We start from the raw sequence: 23,436 nt of genomic DNA, 5'->3' as shown, positions 1-23,436 counted from the left end.
ATTTTTAGTCATATTACTAAACTGGGTTTGTATTAGGTCTTAGCATGCCATCATTATTTAAAAAGTCTTTTGGCCATAAGCAAAAAACATAAGCAACTATTTTTAGCAATTGTGTTTAGATGTCACATAGCGCTCTAATGATTGTTTATACTGAGATAAATTCCAAAAGTAGCAAGAATTTAGGTTATATACGGACAATGAAAACATTTACTTAACTTGGTAATGCTGGTAGTTGAGTTAAGCAGTTCATACTTTTTGGTATGCCTATGTGTATACCTTTGTCTTGTTTGGCACTTTGTATTTTCTAACACACAAGAGAATTCCTGTGACGTGCATACCTTGCACAGACGGAGCAATCGTCTTGACAGTTTCAAAAGTGGAGCTGACATTAGAGCAAACGCCAGTTGTGTAATGCAAACGCCCGCATTTATAAGCATAAAGAGGTCCACATGCCTTGAAAAGATGAAAAAGTGTGAAATGTTGTTATGGTACCTGAGGAAAAAACGGACTTCTTTTAAAACTGGCAAAATGTCCTTTCTTACCAGAAAGCCTCCTTTTGGGTTAGTCACTAAGGTTGTTCCAAGAGTCATGTTTTCTTTTACTTCCACAACATTAGGAACTGAAGTAGCAGCTATAAATAGATGAAAATGTTAAGTATTTGGGAACGTGAAAACAAAATGTTTAAGTATATATCCCCTAGTATGGAGCTTCCAGCTTCTAAAATAAAACCCAGACTGATACTGGTTTCATCAAATATTTTAGCACCCTTCCTCCTCCTTCTTCTATTGCAACAATCAAGAAAAATTTCTGAGACTGGCTTGTATCCCAGAAAATTTGTCTGAGTTGCTGTCTCAAATAGTTTTCTTGAACCGCAAAAAAGAAAAAAAAAGTAAAAATAACAGCATAATGAAAGCAAGAGATTACTGTTCACACAGTTTTGTTAAATAAAAAACAAATATTCATTTTTTACTCTGTCCTGCTATAAATGGCTTAACAGCTTTTATATTTCTTACTGTTATTTTAAATTACTGACATTTAGGTTTGCAGGGGAAAAGAGATTAAAAATACCATGACGAGTGTATTTAGTGAAACTCATTAACAGAAAGTCTCTTCCTGTCTACATCGTGTATCTCTTGACATGAAGAAGAAAATTATTAGTATTTACCTGTATCATATTAAGATGTATAAGCCTGGTTCTGGCAAGTTACGTTCTCATCAAAAGCTTACTCATGGCACTATGAAGGCTCTTGCTGGCTTCAGAGAGCTTTAGAAAGTGTGACCCATGAATATATGCTCCATTGCCCTTCTGGCTCTATGGCCAGGACTGCCAACCACAGTCAATTAATACTAGTCAAAATAAAGTTTTGATAACACAGTCAAATGCCCATTCTAAAATTATAAGCATGTTTTCCACAGGACAATCAGAAGCTTTAAAATAAAATTATTTTTTATGTTAAAAACACAACTTCATTCACATTTAGCTTTGAAGTCCTAAGTAAATTTTCTCTATAGAAACAATTCTAATACATAATTACTAGCTAAAAATCTCCTAAGATCTGATCTCGGCTATTCCTCCACATGACACAGCTTTATTTTCTTTCATACCTGGTAAGTTCAGTTTTATGCAGGGCGATTGGTGGTCCCTTCCTACAGGGCATTTGTATACATCTCCTGTTCTTTTCTCAGGTTGGCCAACTAGCGGTGAACCAATAAGTACCCTGTGAACAAAATAAGTTAACTGAAATGTCTTCTTTCTTAAAAGGCATGAAAGTCAGCAAATAAAACTTACAGAGAAAGCACAACTGCAGCAAGCTCCCATACAAAGAGTATAGAATGGAAAGCAAGAAAAGTATTGCTTTTGATACTTATGATAGTTCAGATACAAGCAACAGCACCAGTTCTGTGTCCTCTTTAATAAGGACACAGAAAGGAAATTTATGTATATACCAAATTACACAATAGAATAACATTTTTAAAAATTCCAGTGGAAAGTAAAAGCAATATTAGTGGGTGGATGTATTAAAAGTAATACAGAAGGAAATGTGTGTTTTATTTAATATCTCTTTGATCTTTAATATATTTTCAATGGTGAGAGACCAAATGCCAAAGGAGAAGCTCACAAGCACCCAGAATAAAAATTCACTCTTAAGTAATGTGAGCCAGCAGTGTAAAATATGACATTTTCAATACTTAAAGGGGCTTATAAGAAAGATGAGGAGAAACTTTTTACTGGGGCCTGTTGCAATAGGACAAGGGGTAATGGTTTTAAACTAAAAGAGGGTAGATTTAGATTAGACATACGGAAGACATTTTGTACAATGAGGGTGGTGGAATACTGGAACAGGTTGCCCAGAGAGGTGGTGGATGCCTCATCCCTGGAAACATTCAAGGCCAGGTTGGATGGAGCTCTAAGTAACCTGACTGGTTGGAGATGTCCCTGCTCCTTGCAGGGGGGCTGGACTAGATGATCTTTAAAGGTCCCTTCCAACCCTGACTGTTCTACAATTTTTCCTCATTAATAAAAAATGTCATTAAAAGGAGTATTAAAATAAATTTTAAATTTTTAAAATATTAAGGATTTTTGTCCTATACATTTTCTTTCAGAAGCTGGTGTGGTAAAAAAATCACTACTTTCATATAGTACTCTGTAAGCACCACAAATTAGCATCCACTGCTAAATCCAGTTTTCAGTAGCAAATGCCGTTTAGAGATGGAGACTGCTTTTGTTCTCAAATCTTCATTAGCTACACTAAATAGCCCAGCATTACCAATCAGATAACAACTGGCTCCATTAAATGTATAAGGAAGAGCTTGGATTAAATTAGAATTCACAGCACACACTGGAAATGGAGATTAAAAGTAATAGTGCAGTAAAATTTGTTCCTGGAGACTTAGGTGATTGTGAAGAGTTATTGAAAGAACTATTTCAACCTTTAGTCATAAATTGAGTACAGCCAGAACACATTTGAGTAGAATGACATACTAGGTAAAACATAGCCTACAGATTTGAAAAAGACAGAAAGGAGAATTTAAACCTACACAATCCATCTTCTGTTCCATACTGGAACACCTAATTGTGATCCATTAAGATTTTTTCATTAATAATAAATAAATTAATTCTAAAGAAAAACAAAATGCTCCAAGTATATACTGGATCTGACTGCTCTTTCAAGCTCTGTGCTGGAAGGTATGTAATTTTCGTAGAATCATAGAATCGTTTGGGTTGGAAGGGACCTTTAAAGATCATCTAGTCCAACGCTCCTGCAAGGAGCAGGGACATCTCCAACCATTTCAGGTTGCTCAGAGCCCCGTCCAACCTGGCCTTGAATGTTTCCAGGGATGGGGCATTTACCACCTCTCTGGGCAACCTGTGCCAATGTTCCACCACCCTCACTGTAAAAAAAGATTTCCTAATGTGTAATCTGAATCTACCTCCCTCTATTTTAAATTTAGTTATTTTAAAACCATTACCCCTTGTCCTTTTGCAACAGGCCCTGCTGAAAACCTTCTTCCCATCTTTCTTATCAATCCCCTTTAGGCACTGGAAGGCTGCTATAAGGTCTCCCTGGAGACTTCTCTTCTCCAGGCTGAGCAGCCCCAACTCTCTCAGCCTGTCTTCATAGCAGAGGTGCTCCAGCCCTCTGATCGTCTTTGTGGCCCTCCTCTGGACTGTCTCCAATGGGCCCATCTCCTTAGAAAACAGGCACCACAGCCTATCATTCATCCTTGACTTCCACTTAACTGCAAAGAAACTGAGTGTGCTTGCCATCCCAGGGGAGGTGGTCAGCGCTCAGCATGATCATGTCCCCTTGCTGTTCTTTTCTCAGAAAGAAAGAGTCCCGTGAACAGCGAGAAGCGGCCTGAAAGGCTATTTTGTCTTTTTGCATGGGATACTTTTTAAAGGACACCAGTTTTATTGAGAAACAACTGCAGTTATGTTTACAGGATATTTGCTGCTGAAAAGCTCTATCTGTGGTATCTAGGTACCGTTATAGCAGTTAACAAAGCATCACAAGGCTGCTTTGTGTATTTATTTTTAACTGTCGACCTAAAGATTTCCTGCTCTGGATGTCGCTATGCTGAAAGCAACTTGAAAGCTTGACAATTTAACAGCTGCTCTGAAGTTTAACTTCAGAGGTGTTCAGAGCTAGCACACTAGATTAGATTCCTGTCTTCCTTCATCTACTGAAAGAATCGTAGTTTCCGTCTCATATTATTTTTTGCTCTTGAAAGGTTTCAGGGCAGTTGATAACAATATAGCTTACTTTGCAAAATCCCAGCTCCTAGAATGGATACCATTTCCTGAAGGTCTAAATTAGCTCAAAGAAGGTAATAATTATTTTCCCATGACCCTCATGCAGATGTATATTTAAACACCCTACAACCTGGGCAATCAAGTGCTAGCATTTCCAAAAGCAGGCTCTGCAATTTCATTTCCGTGAACATTCCCTACGGCTAATGGTGAACACTGTGTTGCAGTGGTGGACAAACTCTTGGAGTCAGACAGCCCCAGCACTTGCTTGGGCAGGGATTGCTCGGGCAGAGCAGAACAGTCTGACCTGGCTGTCACATAGCCACATGCTTGTCATCCCAGGCTGCCCATGGGAGTCCCTGAGGTCACCAAGAATGTCAAATTACTAGCAAAGCTCTGGGAAAACCAGAACTATCTGCAAAGAACAATAGAGATCTAAAGATTCCCAAACTTGTTACCATTCAATTGTTATTTCAGTCCTCCAGCCCTGTGGTTTGCCTGTAAAGTTTGTTCTTACAAGGGAAAAGCATGAGCAGGTGTTTATCAAAAGACCAAGAAGCAATGACACCAGTAAGCCCACCAAAACACAACTTCTAGTTTAGGAGAACAAGAAGAAGGAAAAGACAGGTTAAGAAGAAGGTTGCGAGTCCCAAATGCGAATATATTACCAATTGCAAGACATAATTAGCCCTCCAAAAGGGAAGGCAGATTAAAGTATTAATAAATATTCTGAAAGGGAAATCTTCCCAACAGTCAAAACACTCAGTTCAGACTAATACAGATTAGTTAGGTAAAACATGAGCAATTTCATTGTCAATACATTAACGTAAGGAAAAGAAAAATAATGATTTTATTCTGTAAATGGGAAAAAAAGAGGGCTCAGGCATTACACAAAACTTTCTTAGCTCCATCAAAGAGGGAATTTACCCACTTTGTGAATTCATTTATGTCTTTGAGGAAATAAATGTAGACATAAATTTGAATATTTCAGTCTCCCAATTGTTCCAAGTTTTCTTAGGACTGTGCATTAGTTTAAGAAATATGACTGACAGAACAGAAATCTTAGGTATGGGGTGTACTTACAAATATATGTATACTATGTATAGCACTTGCGTCACTGAATAGCTGATAATATGGAGTTTCCATTTAAGAAAAGAAAAACAGCTCACCATTTCCCCTCCTCATTTTCATACTGTTGGACTGTGTACCCAAACATGTCCTCCAGAGGTCCACTGAAGGTCATCGCATTTTTCACATCAACATTAGAAGAGCCGATGAGGTGAAACAGAGCTTTAAAAAAAATAATATGTAGCAATACATATAAAACACAAGACTTTTAAGAAATCAAGATTCAGTTATGACTTAATTGAGGGTACAAGACAGGAGTTGAAAGTGGCCTTTGGGGCATATTTATCACAGCTGGTAAGAGATTAAAAATGTACTTCCACACATGTACATACACAGCTAAATTCCGAGATGTTAGCAATAGGACTTTGGTATCCAAAACCTATTTTGCAAAGTCCATCACTCATTTGTAAACCACAATTCAAATACCATTAAGTAAAATACTATTACCTTTATTAAATTAATAAAGGTAATAATATTTATTAATGTTATTGCCTTTAATAAAACAACTTTTTAGTTATTTTTACTCCTTTTAGATCCATGTATCTCTAATGTAAGAATTTTACTCAAAATGTTCCTTCCCTCATTCAGGGTAGTAGTTCTCAAGTTTTCATTAATTTGAGAATTAACTAATTTTCAATCATTTGCAGAAGACACACATAGGAAAAGAACAAGGAAAAGCTTTCCGATGTATTTAATTTTAATCTATATTAGAGAAAAAAACCAGTTTTCTCTTAATCCTATTATAGAGTACCTGTAAACCTTTAATATTTGGAAAAGAAAAGAATAAATTTTTAATGCAACCAGATGCTGTTATCTCAAAAGTACCTGTATGTGCCTATTTGCAGAAATCCAACATTTACCTGTTTAGGAAAAGTTGCTCTACAATGATGTTGATGGACTGTGATAAGACCAATCATGGGAGCAGATGCTCCTTCAGATTGATTTCTTATACCCTAAAGCTCAGTGATCATCATGAGGGAAAATACTGTAAAAATATAACTGTATAGCAAGTTTTAGAACAATTAGGCATATAGGGTGAAAACTCCAGCTTGAAGTGATAATCGTAACCCATGGTGCAGCTCATTAAGAAGCCAAAATTACTATTTATAGATTAAAGTAAGGCTATTTATCTTTTCTTTATTTTTACTTTTTGTAGTGATCTCTTCCACCTTTCTCCTGATGAAGTCAGTTTCAAAAGCAACCACTGACTCTGCTGCTGCAGAGTTGTGTACTTAATACACAACAGCCAAAAATTAGTTGAATTTGTAGAACATCAAGCCTACTTAAAAACGCAACTATACACAACTTTCTTTTCATTTCAGAGAAGCATTTAATGATCATTTGCTGACATTTAACAGCTATATAAAAATATGCAAATCCATAACACTTGCTGCATATGAAAGCATCTGAATAATGTCAAGTTACTAAAATACCTCTGTGTTATTCACCACTGAGGCTGTTCTCATAGAAAGCTTGTTACTATAATTAATCTCCCAAGGGGTCAATACTAATCTGTCTCTCTCAGCATCTTATTTCCTGTTTAAAGCAGTAAAATTATCACAAAGGGCTATTTATCACTTAGTAGGTATTTCCAGTTTCACTGGACAGCAAAAAAGGAAAAGTTTAATTTGTGTTATTTTAGCTTTTCTTCTTCCAGTCAGAGTCAGGAAATATAAAGATTGGAACCAATTAAAGCAGAGTTTATTTTTGTTTTTCAGGAAAGATTCATTGCAAGCAGTATGAAAAAGTTCATGGTTGACAGTCAGATGGGAAATAATTTTCTGGAAAAGTAATCCATTCATCTTTTGTCTTCCTTAAACATTTAATTATAAAGGAATTCTGCCATGCCTGTTCATGTGCAATAGGTGCAATTTCCTCCCCTACTCTCTGTCATGTAAACATAAATAAAATAAACAAAATTGATTTTAAAAAATTCAGTCAAGTTATCCCTGGTTCAAAGCTTTTGTAAATTTCAGGGTAAAAGTAATTTGTACTAATATTTTTTACACCATCTGTGGCATTCAGACCACGACATCTAGACTGCCAACCTACCTCCGAGAAAATGAAATGGTTTTAATGAGATCACCTGCTAAAGCAAGTGTTTAAGTCCATTATTTAGTTGAAGAAGAATATCCATGTTGACTCTCCTCTTAAAGATGTCCAGAACTCTGTTTACTTTAGCCCCTGAATAAGATGGACTGAACATCCTTCTAGAGGTCTTCAGAGGTATGATTTTTTTCACCTTATGATGGTACTTAAAATGTATTATGATATAAAACATTAAAGGTCACAGATTAAAGCTCATATCTTCCAATTTACTTTCTCCTAAAGCTACCAAAGGTTACACGTGCACTCTGCGCACATCATGATACCCTCCATCATTGTTCCATCATTTGCTGACAGACAAGGAATTTCTTCACAACAGCGCAGTTCTGACAAGTATTGTGATTTTTACTGTGCATTCATTATATTAAATGGTCTTGAAGTTTCCTGAATCTGTTATGCGATATACTCAAATCTCATAATTTTAAAGAATACACTTCTAATCCTCATAGCTGTAACAGAAAGTTTGAAAATGTGAAATGCTAAAACAAGCAAACTAGAAGACAAAAAATGCCAGCTATTTGCTACTAACCCCTCAAATCCTTGTGCTTCTGAGTGAGGTCAAATTAGAACCAGCAATAATAATGTGTTCTAAAAAATAAAGCTAGAGGAATCAGGAGAAGCTAGATGGGCCAGACTGGTCAGAAATAAAAAGGAGGTGACTCTACATAGGGAACAGACTTGTAGACTTTGTCAGCAAAGGATGTTTTGGAGGCTAAACATTATGTATTCCATGGGCAACTGAGTAAGTTAATGGAAGACAAAACCACTGCAGATTACAAACCATACAGAATGCACATCTGGTTCAGGAAATCTTCTCAGCTGGAAATACTTGGAAACTGGAAGAGGGATATTATACATGCTTGCTCAGTTATTTTTTTGTCTCTAGCTATCGGCTTACATGTACTTCTGCAGACGTGATAGTGGACAAAATACGGTCTCGATTTGATCCAGCATAGCTGTCCTTCTGCTCTCTCATCTTCCTGTTCTATCTTAGCCAGAAGTCAGATGCTTTGAAGTTTGACTTCATACACAAACTGTGTGGCATATTTTAATACGCAAATGTTTTACATGACCTTCTGTAGCTTCTATGTGCTATGAAACATCATGAACATAATGTTTTTGAATAAAGTAAGGGTCATGATAAACAGTGTAAAATTAACTCATAAATAATTAACAGATTTAAAGGAGGTATCTTATTACATTTTCCACAGATTCTGTAAAAGGCAATCTTACTAGTCAAAGTTACATTAAAATTTGCAGATGGTAAATGGAAAAGTGGAGTTTATGGTGATGCACATTACACTGTTAACTAACAATATTGTACTGACTGCAACGTGGCTTTCACATTTCGCTTCATTTTTCAGTATAAAGAACATGTACACATGAGCTGATGATTCAGAACATTTAAAAATATAACTGTTTGTGACTGTGAAAATGCTACTTTCTATTAATAACAATACCTAACTTGTACTCTTCCAAACTTTCAGTTTCTGTCTAAGATGCACACATTCACATCTGTGTCTAGGAAACTTGTGTATATTAATTAAAAAGACTATTGGCAGAAGCAGTGGAAAAAGAAAAGCTACAAGGAAGCTGGAGAGGATTATTTTGAGAGTTACAGGGATTAAGGAGAAAAAAAGACTTTATTTTGTAAGGTACATAGTATCTGACTATATACTTAATCACAATTAATGTGGGTAAATTAAATTAAGATTTTGAATTATTTTATGTTGTGTTAACAGAATGACTAAAAATACAGATCAGAAATGCAGACTATAAATGTTTATCATAGGTTAAAATGAGGTTCCAGCTTTTAACTTCATATTCTACAAGGAATGAGGCACAGTAGAAAAGCACTGATTTAAACTGAGGGGACTATTAGCTGATGCACGCAGCATTCTTTGCTGAGCACAGTTTGTACCTATACATGAAAAGTTAACACTCAGTCACCAGGACAACAACCCAAATATTATTTCTATTACAAACCTTGAGTAGTAGCTCATACTTGTCCAGTAGCCACTATAAATTTTTTTCTGTTTTATTTAACAAGCTTTTTTAACCAAACATTTGTGCTGTCTGCCTGGTTATTCTTCTCTAAACCGTGCAAAACTAGATTTCCCTGGCACTTGTCCACGTGCAAATTGCCTGGCCACTCTAACCTTTGCAAACAGAGAACTGTAGAATGGGCACCCTTATTTTCCTAGAACAGATGGATATAAACATGACCCAAGCTGTAGAACAAAGCCTAACACCTGGCTCTTCACTGATGAAAAATAGATCACTGCAAAAACCCCACAATAAATGACATCATGAAGACTGATTTAGCCAAGAGAAGAGAGCAAAATCAGTTAGGATATTTTATCCGTATATGGTCTGTAGCAAATAACAAGTGCATCCTTAATAAAGAATGGTTTTTCTGAGAAATACAAAAGTGTTTTGCAAAAATGACAAAGGGTAAATTTGCCCTTTACATTGAACAGGGCTTACATGTTGGCTGCACACTACATCTCGCCACTTTGTGGTCAAAGTGTTATTTTTGTTCCATTTCACACTTAGTGCTATACCATTTCAGGTATCCTTATCAATTTCTCAGTATTTTGCAACAAGAGACTGAAACAAAGCAGGTCTAAGTGCAATCAAGGAGGGCAACAAATGAAGTAGATATGTCTTGCAAAAGTATGCACAACTGGAAAATGTTGTGAAACTCAAAAAATGTTATTAGCAAAAAAAAAAAAAAATCAGACTGCTGCCATCCTGGAAAATAAAAGAGGACAGAGAAAATTAAGCTGAAGATTAAAATAAGATTAAAATGTTTTATGGAGTTCTCATATACCTGGACCTCTTGCAAAAATAAAATAAAAAAAAACCAAACCAAACCAAAACAAAAAAACTTTAATGTCTTATACAGCACATATTACTACCAATGATGCTGTAAGGATATTTTAAAGACCTGCAAACACACAGGAGTGCAATACAGCAACACAGAACAGTGCATCTGATCAAAATGTACTGAAAGTTAAGTGATATTAGGATGGATGTCCTAGTTTATAACTGCCTGCCTTTATAAATATTTTGTGCTAAGATTGCAAAAGACTACCTGTGTCTGTTGTGATCTTAGGAAACATATGAAGCAGATAGCGTAAAACAAAGCAACTGGGATGCTGGCAACAGTCACTCAGCGAGGGGAGCAGGACTGGGAGCATTGCCTTGACCTCCCACAAAAGCTTATTTTCAAAGCAAAATAGTGGCAAACAGTATCAGCCTCTGCAACCAGAAAACTCTTCCACTTGAGGAAATTGATACCACTGCATGTTGGCATGTGCAAGCCTGTGTTGCTGCTCTCAGATAGAATCAGCCAGCAGCAGAGAACAAATTGTGTCCCTCAGGAAGTGCAGCACTGAGCCTCAGCAACTAAAACCTCCTGAAAGCTGGATCTTTTAGCTGCATCAACACTGTGGATTTGGGTTCAGGGCTGGACTGCATCTGGCTGGTAGCAAGGGAAGATCAAACATGCATCTGCTTGTAAATATATACCTATAAAAATGCTATTTGTGAAATCATGGCTCAAACACATGAAAGTGGATTCTTTGCTGGACCAGCAAATTGAAGAGTCTTCACATTTTACTTTTTGCTTCATTTGTGATAATGTCACTGCAGGATTATACAGTTTTCTCTTATGAAAAACAGATTTAGTCACAGGCATCCCAAGTGGAAGAAAATATGGTGGCGTAGTACAATTGCCGTCTGTGAGCTCGGGGGCCACAATACTCTGGCCTTATTGCGGAAGGCCAAGGAGGCTGTGGTAGGAGTTCCTGCTGCATTCAGTTCTTGCTGGCTAAATATCAGCATATTTCAAATAAAGCTGTATATTAAAAAAAAAAAAGTTACAACTTCTGAAACTTTCTCAGTCTTGCTTAAATCAAGCCTTGTATTTTTCAGGGCTACAAAAGAACATTTGTGTAATTTTGCCTCCAGCATTTTTTCTTTAATCTTTAACCTTTGAAGAGCAAAAGACTTGACTTTCTGGAATGAGACCAAATAATAAAAAAAAAAAAAAAAAAGACTTCTTATTAAAAGTAGATAAATATCCCCAAAAGACAAAGAAATATATATTTGAAAGTGGTTCCAGATTCAGTAGCCACATGCTTTTCAAAGCCAATTAAAGACTTTGTACTACCCATTAAATAAAGCTTTCTTTGCTGGTTTTGTACTGAATAATTTGTACTGGAAAATAGCTTTCTAATGTGGTGTCAAGCCGGAAAATATACTGAATCAACGCTTTGTAATGTAGTCCCATACGAGCAATCCAATGCAATAGGCAAAACTTCTGGAAATACAACAGTAGAGACCAAGAACATGTACCCCACTCAGTTGACAGTCATCAGAAGAAAACTATTTTGTTCGAAGTTTGGAAAGTAGTCCTTTCATTGGCGTAATTCTTAGTACTTTGCAGTTTCTCACAGAAGGGAGAAAAGGCCTTTGAAATATGCAGTCACATATAGAAAACTTTGTGAGGTCATCTACTAAACGTACAGATGTACAGAAGCTTAGCAAATTTAGCAGCTTGATAGAAGTGAAACAACTCCTAGAAAATGTTTCAGCTTGTCTCCAGTGATCTCCAGTCCACCTTTTGGATGTAGTCCTTCCATCAACACTTAACTCCATTCAAGTCCCTACAATCTTTGTGTTCCCCTGTAGGCCCACTCTCCTTTGCTATCAAAGACCTTTTCCTCCTGAACATCCCACTATAACTTTTGTTTCCTACCAACTAGCTTTATCTATAAGCCCTCAGGACCCTTTATCTCTGGAGCTTTTTTTGAGACAGAAGACAGACATCTATAGTCATCTATAATCAACTCAGATTTCACACAGAAAGCATTGTTAAAATGAACATGTATGTTATTTTCTGAAATAAAACTCAGAAGCTTAAAAAGCAGCAAGAGATTAATTTCATGTAAAAAGTGAACAAACAACAACTCTTTAACCAAAAGAAAAATGTGTTCTTCACAATACTCTCCAAAACTGCTCATGGACCTGTAGGTTCCCCTCTGCACAAAATCCCTCTAAGTTGATAGGAAGAGTCAAGCGTGATGTTTCAGCTGGTTTTCCACAAGCTTTCTACTTGCATGATCATACTGAATCCCAGTTTCGCAGGCTGATGTTCTGCTGATGTAGGCTTTCCACAAAGCCCACATTTGCCAAAACTAGCATGGTAAGCCAAGTACAGCTATTGCTGTGGGAAACAAACACTAAAATCCTTAGCGAGCCCTAAAGTAACTTCTTCCATAGTGATTTTTCATGTGACTTCACATTGTTAACTGGACTGCTTTTCTCACATTAACAGACATACTTCTTTACCTGTTTCCAACTAATTTTCTTGCTCTTAGGCTACATCAAAGGCCAAGTAGGTGCAGTAAGAATCTTGCAGTTTCTTTCAAGCAAGTATGATGCTAATTGAGTGTCCAAAGCCATATTATTCTTATTATGTGAAATAATTCCTAAATATTTCTAAGTATTCTGTTTCAGATTTCCTAAGAAATTAAATTAGAATCATAGAATCATAGAATGGTTAGGGTTGGAAGGGACCTTCAAAGGTCATCTAGTCCAACCCCCCTGCAAGGAGCAGGGACATCCCTGACTAGGTCAGGTTGCTCAGAGCCCCATCCAGCCTGGCCTTGAACGTTTCCAGGGATGGGGCATCCACCACCTTTCTGGGCAACCTGTTCCAGTGTTCTATAACTCGCATCGTAAAAAATTTTTTCCTAATTTCTAATCTAAATCTACCCCCCTCTATTTTAAAACCATTACCTCTCGTCCTATCGCAACAGGCCCTACTAAACAGCCTTTCCCCATCTTTCTTCTGTAACACTTGCTTAATGGCAGGAAGCAAGCTGCAATTTTTTTTTTCATTCATATGCAAGTATTGCCCAGACCTTTTCTAGCTTATGTAATCACACAAATCACTTCACTTCAAGCTATAGTTCCTTCAACATTATGTCTATAATTAAATCCAAAGATGCAGCTGGATTGTGCAATAGGTAGCAAAACTGGTCAAGGAGGCCAACCCATCACTATTTAGTTAAAAAAATGGTATGACGATCCTCACATAGCACCACTTTATTATGGTTAATAATCAGTTAACTTAAATGCATCTTTGAATCAGAAACATATTTCATAATATCAGAGTTGAAGCTCATAACAAAAACATGTGAAAGCTTGTAGAAATACATCAGAAATTTTGAGGCAGCCATGTTAGTGTAATATGTGTCCAGTAGTAAGTGTCATGTCCATTCTCCATCCAAAGGAGGTTTATTTTGAGAAGATGGAGACTGGTTACTTTTGTCATTATGCAACGTAGCTTACACCTTTCATTATCTCAGAATGCTAATACAGGCTTAAAGAAAAAGAAAGCACTGAATACTCACCTGACTGGACAGTTGGAGTAACTTACTAGCTGTCAGTGTTCAAATGTGAATTGCAAATGCCATTGTCTACATATTTTTAAATCATTTTTGAATCTGTGCTTTGTACTTGTTTTTTCCCTACCCAGCTAGCAAACTGTCTTTGAAAAATAAAATTAAATAAAATTAAAATACTCTGTCGAAAACTTAGAGAAAATTGCCAAACACTGCAGACAAATTAATGTACTTCTGAGAGTGGATATATTGCCACTATGATGTTATCTACACATCAAAAAGTCTATTTGCATTTAATAGAACATGAACTATAGCACAAAAAAAAAAAAAAATTCAGTCTATCTAATCAGTCTAGACTTTGTCAGTGTACCCATTAAACTTAAAATCACCCATCTATAAAACACCCCAGGAGGACAGAAATTACTTTTGAACATTCTGGGAAATGTGATAATCCAAGAGCTGATGCAAAGAATGATGCCTAGCTGAAAACTGACGTTACTACTTACCAGGATGAAGTACAATTTTTTTTTGGTTTTTGCCTTCTTGACTTGGTGTCCTTATTTGTTAATTTCTGCCCCCCCCCCCCCTCCCCAATTGTTTTCAGGGATCATTGGGTAATTTTTTTCAAAGGCCATCAGTCTTCAGGCTAATATCAGAGTGGAAATGCTTGAGTGGCAATAAAGGCTTTCTGAGAAGCAGCAACTTTTTCCACTTCTTTACTTCACAATGGCTACAAACTCCTGTCTTTCATCGCTTTATGCTGAGCATAATCATTGGCTCGCTCTCAACCAAATCACTGGAGGCTTCAGGAAGAAAAGAATCCTCCAAAAGGAAGTGTAAATATCCTGATATGACGCTCTCACACCCAGCTAGCCAGAGCACCACAGAACTTAGATCCAAGACAGTTTTTATATAGTACAGCAAAAACATATGCAGTCAACATGCATGCCAAAAGCCAATGGCTCATATTTTATGTCTATAAAATGCATCAATATCAATTCAGCTGTGATCTAAGAAACGGCAATAAGTGCAGTGGAAGGGAAAATATGGAAGCTTACAAATACATATTTTTTCCTTTGGTCCCATACAATTCTGCTATGCAGTGATTTGGGGGGGAAAAAAAAACCAAAAGCAAGCACAGAACTTGACCAAACAAAAATTCCAGAGCCAAGTGGAGGTGAACACACTTCAGAATTATATCCCAGATGTGTGTATTAAAAGAAAAAAAAAAATCAACTTGCAAACTGTAGTCAAGTTGTATAGAGAATACCTTTCCTATTATTTCTGATAATAAAACATTTATGATCATTTTCATTGGAACACAACAGAACATTCATTTTCTTTATCTGATCCATCTTCTAGGAGAGCAAGAGGGAACCACTGCGCTGCCTCCAGTTTCTGATGTCATGGCTACATAAAAAAAATTTCTGTTTCCCTGTTCAGAATATGTACTCCCATTCTTCAGCAGGGACTTGACAACTCTTGAATTTTCAACTGCTTCTTAGCACAAAGACTTACATTATTTTTCAGACAAACTTGTTACATAAAGCTAAGAGGTTTCAGCAAAATGTAATTTAAAAGGATTTTTACAAAACTGAACTCCATTTAAATGGCACAGGGAGATGCTGCAACAGTCTAAGAGACAAAACACTTTTACAAATGTAAGTATTCTAGTAAAGCTTAAACTAATTTTTTTTTTATTTAAATAATCATACTTGCACCTTTCTGAGAGCAGAACTGGAGAGTAAGGGATGAAACCTACCATTGCTAAAAGTGAATTTTGAGAAGGTTAAAAATGCTTGACATTGAGCTTAGACTGAAAAAAATGAACTGTCATAAAAACAATTCCTCTTTTCTATCAGATATGTTAATTCTTTGCAATGACTCAACTGTATTGTCAATAATATTGTTTAAGATTTTTTTCAAACTTTTCTCAGTAACCAGAAAAATTACTACAGTGAGAATATAGCTGATAAGAGATTGCTACAGGCTGTAATGGAAAATAAGTCACATATTTGTTGAAATGCTGGAATTTCACCATGAATGGTCCCCAGATGCTAGCGTTCTCACACCACAAGGTCAGATGGAAGTGCCTCTTCATCCCCAACTGCACAGCAGCGGAATGCCTGCAGGGAATGCCGGCTCTGTCCTGCAGGAGCATGGAGTAGCGGGCACTGCCTGTTTGCAGAGATCACCCCTGCCCCGCTTGCTAGCAAAACCTTCAGCTTGTCTCAAGCAGGCACTGGCATGGGCAACCACGGCATCAGCTCTCCACCAAGACATACAGAGCTTTTCTGGTCTAAAGCTAAGGATTGCTCACTGCTAAAAGAGAAGATAATTCTCAGCCAGCCTGTTTTTTCCTCACTCATTTTTACCTGTGAATTGTTAACTGTGATAAGAAATCTTTTCTTGCATTGCACAGTTTAAAGAATATGGCTCAGTGATAACATACATTTTACATTTTTAACTGACAAATCCAAGCAGATAAGGATGTGGGACTGCAAATGACCACAGTGGTCATTAAATCAAATATTCCAGGAACATAAACAGCCACAAAATAGCTGCCAAATCTAGAGAAGGCTACCAAAACTGCCACCACATACACATCTCAAAAGACACTGCACCCTAAGTAAAACTGAAGATCAGTTTAATAAACAAAGTTTTATTAATTTGGACAAAAAAAAAAAAAAGAACAACTGGAATTCCACTAGGCAATTGAGAGACTGCTGCTACGCTTATTTATTTACTTTACTTAAGCAGCTTTACTCATGGTCTAAGACAGTCATGATGACTTTCACAGGCTCGCTGTTTTTTATATTAGTAGCTAATCTGCAGTCTACCTGTGAGGTTAACATAACTTACAGGCAACAGATAAGACCAAACTTTCTGTACATAGATTCATGTACCAGTAAGTCAGGAAGTGGCATACAATGTTAATCTGAGATCATCAGAAAAAACAACAAAGCCAAAATGCCGGCTTCACAGTGGCATCTGTCAGCTGAAAGGAGAACAAAAGCTGCCCCTCTAGTGTATATTAGAAACTTATTCCCTGAAATAATTGTGTGTGACATGTATGAAGTGGAATATGATCAAGATCAGTGTCTCTACCACTGTCGGTTCAGAGTGCAGTTGGGGAAATATAGTAATTTTAAAAACTGCAGTAACAGTTTACGGGGATTTAATATTCTTCTTTCATGTGGTACATGTTTATAGACTAGATATTTTTAAAATTCCAACTGAAATGTTAATAAGTTCTCCAAAAGCCAGTATATCATCATCAATTAACAATATGGAATAGCCACATAGTGAAAACTTTAGCATAATACGATGCATCATCAACATCATCTACTAATTTTTAAAGACTAAGACACCTATGTACCAGTAAGAGCGTAAGCACCTCTTCTGCTGTATCGTACCAGTAGGGATTTTACTGGTAAACCAGCTGAAAGCACTACAGACTTAATCCTAGGTCCTACTACTGCAAATGTTCTTTTCTACTTTTCAATAAACAATTCAGGGAAATTTGGACCTAGCTGTGAAGAGATTATAAGAGGAAGGTTTGTTTCCCCCCCAAAAATTAAAGCTGGACTCTAGAGGCAGAAAAACATCCTGTTCTTTAGATGCAGTTTAAGATAGAGCTTTCTACATGAATTACTGGCGCTAATAAGTTGCATTTCCCACCCACAGCACATGAAGTACACCGAGATTTTAAGATATCTGTCCACCCCAGTTCTGTTCAGAAAGTTTTTCTCATGTTACCAGCAGTTCCATGAAGAGCCTGTTACTCTTCCTTTCAAACATCTGCATCAACTTCGCAAAAGTACCATGGAAACTTAGCAGTGAGGAAAGTTTATTTCCTTGCGTAGATGCCTCTTGTCCAGGCTAAATAGCAGTTTGCAAGGCTTGCAAGGCTTGCAAGGCAAGCAGTTTTGGTGTTATTTAAGAGTGACTCAGTCTTCTAAAGTCAACAGGAGCTGCGTTAAAAAAGGACCTCGTAAAAAGGAGCAAAAGAACCTCATGCCACCACCTTATGTGCCACAATACTCTGCAAATACGTGCAAATACCGTGTCAGAGATTTAAATTCAGCTTTATGCAAGCAGCACCTCAGCTGCAGTTTCAGCTGCAGAGAGTAGCAATGGATCACTTCCAGCTTTTCCTTCCAGCCTAGCTACGAGGCAGCACAGCAGTTCTGATGCTGCACTCTTGTTTTTATTCTTCTTTGGTCTATAGCTCTTTTGATACCACAGGTGCCTTTGTCTGAAACAGACTTTTCTAAACTGTGCCGATATACACAGAAGACCAACTCGTAGCTCACTTCAGAATCGTTGGAGAAAACACGCTTTCTAAAGGAATCACAAAATCATAGAATAGTTAGGGTTGGAAGGGATCTTTAAAGGTCATCTAGTCCAACCCTCCTCAAGAAGTAGGGACATCTCCAACCAGATCAGGTTGCTCGGAATCTCATCCAACCTGGCCTTGAATGTTTCCAGGGATGGGGCATCTACCACCTCTCCGGACAACCTGTTCAGTGTTCTACCACCCTCATTGTGAAATTTTCTTCTCCTAATGATCATCTTCATGGCCCTCCTTTGGACTCACTCCAACAGGTCCATGTCCTTCTTATGCTGAGGCTCTAGAGCTGGATGCAGTATTGCAGGTGGGGTCTTGCAAGAGCAGAGTAGAGCTGCTGGCCATGCTCATTTCAATGCAGCCCAGGATGCAGTTGGCTTTCTGGGCTGCAAGCGCACATTGGTAGCTCATGTTGAGCTTCTCGTCCACCAGCACTCCCAAGTCCTTCTCCTCAGGGCTGCCCTCAATCCATTCTCTGTTCAGCCTGTATTTTCGCCTGGGATTGCTCTGACACATGTGCAGGACCTTGCACTTGGCCTGGCTGAACTTCATGAGGTTGGCATGGGCCCACCTCTTCAGCCTGTCAAGGTCCCTCCGGGTGGCATCCCTTCCCTCCCACAACACACAACTTGGTGTTGTTGGCGATCTTTTTGAGGGTGCACTGTATCCCACTGTCCATGTTGCTGACCAAGCTGTTGAACAGGGTCAGTCCCAATATCAGCCCCCAAGGAAACACATTTAATGATCAGTGACTTGAGTCTAATGCCTGTTTATAAATAAAATGCTTAAAAATTATTTTTAATAGATTTTTAAAGCTCCAGGAGGATATCAAACTAGCAGACATCGAAAGGAAAGTACGCATTGAACCCATATCAGGTACCCAATATAAGCATCTTTGTGTCATCAGCTCAGAGGGCTAAACCCTGTCTGACATGAGGTCACTGTTGTGGTGCAATCTGCTGCGCCTGTTGAGAGGTGGTGTGAACATATGTGCTAAGAATTGGACTGATATAAACAGGGCAACACAATGCTCCACTAAAATAACAACAGCACGCGCTCTGCTTCTGTTCAGAGCATAGGGTACGGGATTGCTGAATTGATTCCTATCTATTGCTGGCAATGACATCGTATTTTTCAGGGTAAACAAACTCCATATAAAAGTGACCTTTGCTCTGATTTTTCTGACTGGAAGGCTGTTCCAACTTCTCATTTTTCCAGTAGTAGGAACTTTCTGCTCTCCAACATACATTTATTTCTTGCCAGTTCTTATGTGAAAAGAAAAGTGCTTAAGCTAGGGAACAAAGTAGCTTTAAAACTGTTCCAGAAGTAGAAGTGAAAACTTCAGTTTCAAAATACTACTGCCTAAACTCCTAAACATTTTTCAGTGACACTTTCAACACTCTTCCCTGAAAAAAAAACCAAAACTCAAGACTATTATAAATTTATATAAACTATTTAGGCTAGAAAGACAAGTCTCCAAAATTAGGAAAGGTTAGACTCACAGTTGTCAGCATTGACAACACTAATTTTGTTCTTTGTGAACATTTAATAGGACTTCTGTCTCATAATAAAAATACAGATGATCATGCAAGTAGACTTGGATAAAACATATGGAGACAGCTTGCAATTGCTTAAGTTCTCGTAAATCTGTTGTTTACCAAGATCACAATGCTTGACTGTGTATTAAGAGTTTTAATAACTCATTTCTGAGGCTTTCAAGAGAAAAAGTCTAAAAACTCACCATTTGACTGACTTTATAGTCTGGTTATCTTAAAAAACAATGCTTTAGTTGAAACAACCTGAAACATTTAAAAAAACAATAAATCTTTTAATATTTTTTTTTTCTGGCTTTCTCTTACTGTTTTTTCTCACTAAGCACCCCCTCAAAAACTCTGGAAGGTTTACTTCAATCAGCTTCTGTTGGTTTTTTCTTTTTTAATGTCTGACTAGAAATTTTTCTTTTGCTTATCATGACGATTCCCACACAACACATTGAGATGTTTGTTTCACAAAGCACTACATACTACTTTTGAAAAAGAAGGTGGCTTTCAGATGAGTATGAAAGGAAAACAAAGACAATCCTTCAAAAGCCTCGGATACAGCAGTGACGCCACATGTGACACTTGTGCAGCAGGCTTGTCAGAAATTAGTTATTCCATAGTGACAGGATTAGCAAGGTCTCAATATTTCAGTTTCAAGTCTCAGGCTTAAGGCTTCTCTCTCTTGGACACAAATTTAATCACGTCAGCTGGCATCTTACCCTCAACTAAGGACGAGTCATTAGAACTGAGAACAGGTATTTCAAACATCCACTGTGGCTCTCTTTGGGGAAGGAGTCACATGCCCAACACAGCATCTCATTTTTTCCATTGAATCATAGCTTTTCATCTTTCCTCACAGCTCTGAAACTTGGAAAAACTTCCTCATGAGGCAGCTGCTCCTTTTCTGCCTCTCATCACTGATGTCCCAGCAGCTCCTAGATAATCAAAATGCAAGGGCAACCGCTGTCCCAGGAGGCACGCCTGTCCTGGCAGACAGCGGATGTTCTCCCAGCACCATATCTGAAGAAAGTCCATTTCAGCTTCTCTTAGCCATCCTATCGCAGAACAGCAATTTCTACTCAGGAGAGGAATAAATTGTATACGTTAAAACTGTTCTCTTTACAGGAGTGGAACTGGTCTTATGACAACTATTTGGGTAAGATAAACAACTGCAACTAATTCATTCCTCTCACACGTAAGCTAAAGTATCTATACCAGACACTTGAAGTCATCAGGCTGAACACTGCAGGTCAAAGAAATGGCAATTCTCTTCAACAAAACCACCTGCATTGAAGGAGATGTTCATGAGCATTCAACAACCAGCGGTCAGATATCCTAAATGTAGCACTTGCGACCAATTTCCTCCTACATCCTGCATCCTGAGTCATCCACAGCTACCACAGCAACTACAAGCTAAGAGTCAAGTTAGCTTTTTTTTTTCCCATTAAGATTCCACATTCTTTGAGGATACTGTATCTTCATACACACACATATATATTTACATAAATTTTGTGTTTCATTTCTTTGTTCTGAAGTCCTTTCAGTAAAAAGTAATCTAAAAGTATTTGCTCTAAGTAAAGTAAACGTCTAAGGATTTGTATCAAGGCTGCATGGGAAATAATCTGCCTGTCTTCAAAAGTAGATTTGCTTGGCTGCCACCAGGTTCAAAATCTTTTTGAAACACAGAACCTTACTCAGGGCTCTTTTCTGAAACATGAAGACTGCAGCTGGAGTGTGTTATGTAGGAACAGTCACAGCTTTCAATCACTTTCCTGTCCCATTCAGATCAGAAATCTGAAAATTGTCTCCCACATCCCAAAAGTTATCATATCAGGGTCAGTTTTGGTTTAGCTGTCTCCGCCAAAATATAAAAATATTTATTTGCTTATACAATGTGGAATTGTACTTAACAAAGACACTGACAGAAAAGGGAGCATCTTTACCCAGTGTTAACAATGAAACAGAAAAGGGTCTTAAGATTTCTATCTTCTGTCCTGCATGACTCCTTAAACCCCTAGACTCTTTCTTCACTCTTCTAGGCTTGGCTTTGATTAGAAATTCCATTTCAGACCGGAGCAAAAACTTCCCATCAAGTCTGGTATGTACATTCCTAAAAAGGAGGACTGGTTTCAACTAATTAACATTCTATAACGGAGCAGCTATTTTGTCAGACGATTCATGATCAGCTCCAATTTGACTTCTAAGTAGTTTATTAGAGCAGCATGACAGTAATTGCACTAGCTGTGAACATAGCATTTTCCAAAAAGAGAGCAGTAAATTAGAGATTGATAGACCAAAATCTGACAAGAGCTGGCAGGGGTTGAAAGTTGCTGCTTCGTGTTGCATTTCCCAGAAGACACTGACTTGGAAGCAAGTTCTGCTCTGATATCAGCCCCCACTCTGTTTCTTGTATAGCCCTCAAGTGGGACAAGAGGAAGAATTCTTTTCAGACAACAGAATAAACAAGTATGATTTCATAGACCTTTTCCTCACACTCTATTTTAGGATAAGACACCTTAGGAGACATTTTTTTTTTTTCCACAGAAAAGCTATACTGCGTTTCTAAAACAGTCAAGTGCAGAGGTTCACAGAGAATACGCACTATAATTTAGTTGTTAGACTGGAGAAATTTATTTCCTTTATATTCTTGTATCATGCAAGCAGTTATCCTCAAATCAAAGTCAATGCCCTACTGGAGTCAAGCATAAAAAATGTGTCAGGACTAAACATTACGCTTATTAAGCAATTCTTGGGGCAACTGTCACACAAGAAGCTCCACAGTCTATGTTTACTCTTTCCACTGCTGAAAAAGCCCAGGCTTGACCCATGTCAAAGCCTGAATGAAGAATTGTAACAATAATCACAAGACCCAAATGGTTAGGCATTTTCTTAACTCTAAATTAGTAGAATAATAAGCTTGCAAAAAACTATTTTTCTGTACGAAATCTGAATACAACAGTCTCTAAAAGCAAGTTGTGGCTGTTACAGGAGAAACACAGAGACTGCAGAATAAACTACTGCAATGCCATGTCTCTCTTCTGTTCCCACCATCTGCTAAATCAAACAAAATGTGAGAAATCCTAAACTCTATCAGCATGAAAACTTTTATCATTCACATTGTAAAAAGTTGTAGGTGTATATTTAACAAGAACTAAGACAGAACAGGACTCCCAGACCTGTATAATTCCCCACATTAGCACAGCTTGAAGAACAAGAAATTTCTTTAAGTCATCAACTTGAACCACCTGAACTGCACCTAGCTCTACATTTTAAGAACTCCATTCCAAAATAAACATTTAAACTTAATCGTTAGAAAAGGGGAGCTGATAAAAGCAACTGGCATAACAGAGAGCAAGAAAAAAAAAATTCAAGTCTGAAGTTTTGCTGCATCTAAAAAATACAAAGAGAAGTCATTTTCTGAAGTCATTCCTTCCTTTTTTTGTCATTATGTGTCTTTGCAGGAATTCCAATTTTGGGTTATATCAAGGATTCCTAATTGCAGACCTTCTAATTGCAGTTTCACATTTTAAAAACTGCCTTCTTATATCTTCTGTAGAAGAAATAGACCACACACTGCACAAATGTGGCTTCAGATAAAACAACAGCATAAACATTCTGAAAACATGTTTTTTTTTTCCCTGC

The 23,436-nt window shown here is 37.5% G+C and overlaps 1 protein-coding gene across 1 annotated transcript in view; it reads right to left on the bottom strand.

Annotated features, from left to right (window-relative positions):
• The window catches only part of ITGA1 (integrin subunit alpha 1), a 79,685-nt gene that overhangs the window by 45,097 nt on the left and 11,152 nt on the right, over window positions 1-23,436 (bottom strand). The window contains exons 2-5 of the mRNA XM_086769875.1: window positions 5,422-5,542; window positions 1,606-1,718; window positions 543-631; window positions 339-453 (exon numbers count right to left, since the gene is read on the bottom strand). Of these exons, the coding sequence (XP_086626001.1) occupies window positions 339-453; window positions 543-631; window positions 1,606-1,718; window positions 5,422-5,542 (438 nt within the window). The remainder of the gene's footprint in view (window positions 1-338; window positions 454-542; window positions 632-1,605; window positions 1,719-5,421; window positions 5,543-23,436) is intronic.

This window comes from Chlamydotis macqueenii, chromosome Z (genome assembly GCF_036417535.1).
Source record: "Chlamydotis macqueenii isolate bChlMac1 chromosome Z, bChlMac1.mat, whole genome shotgun sequence".
Lineage (NCBI taxonomy): Eukaryota > Metazoa > Chordata > Aves > Otidiformes > Otididae > Chlamydotis > Chlamydotis macqueenii.
This window is presented reverse-complemented; position numbering and strand designations above follow the sequence as displayed.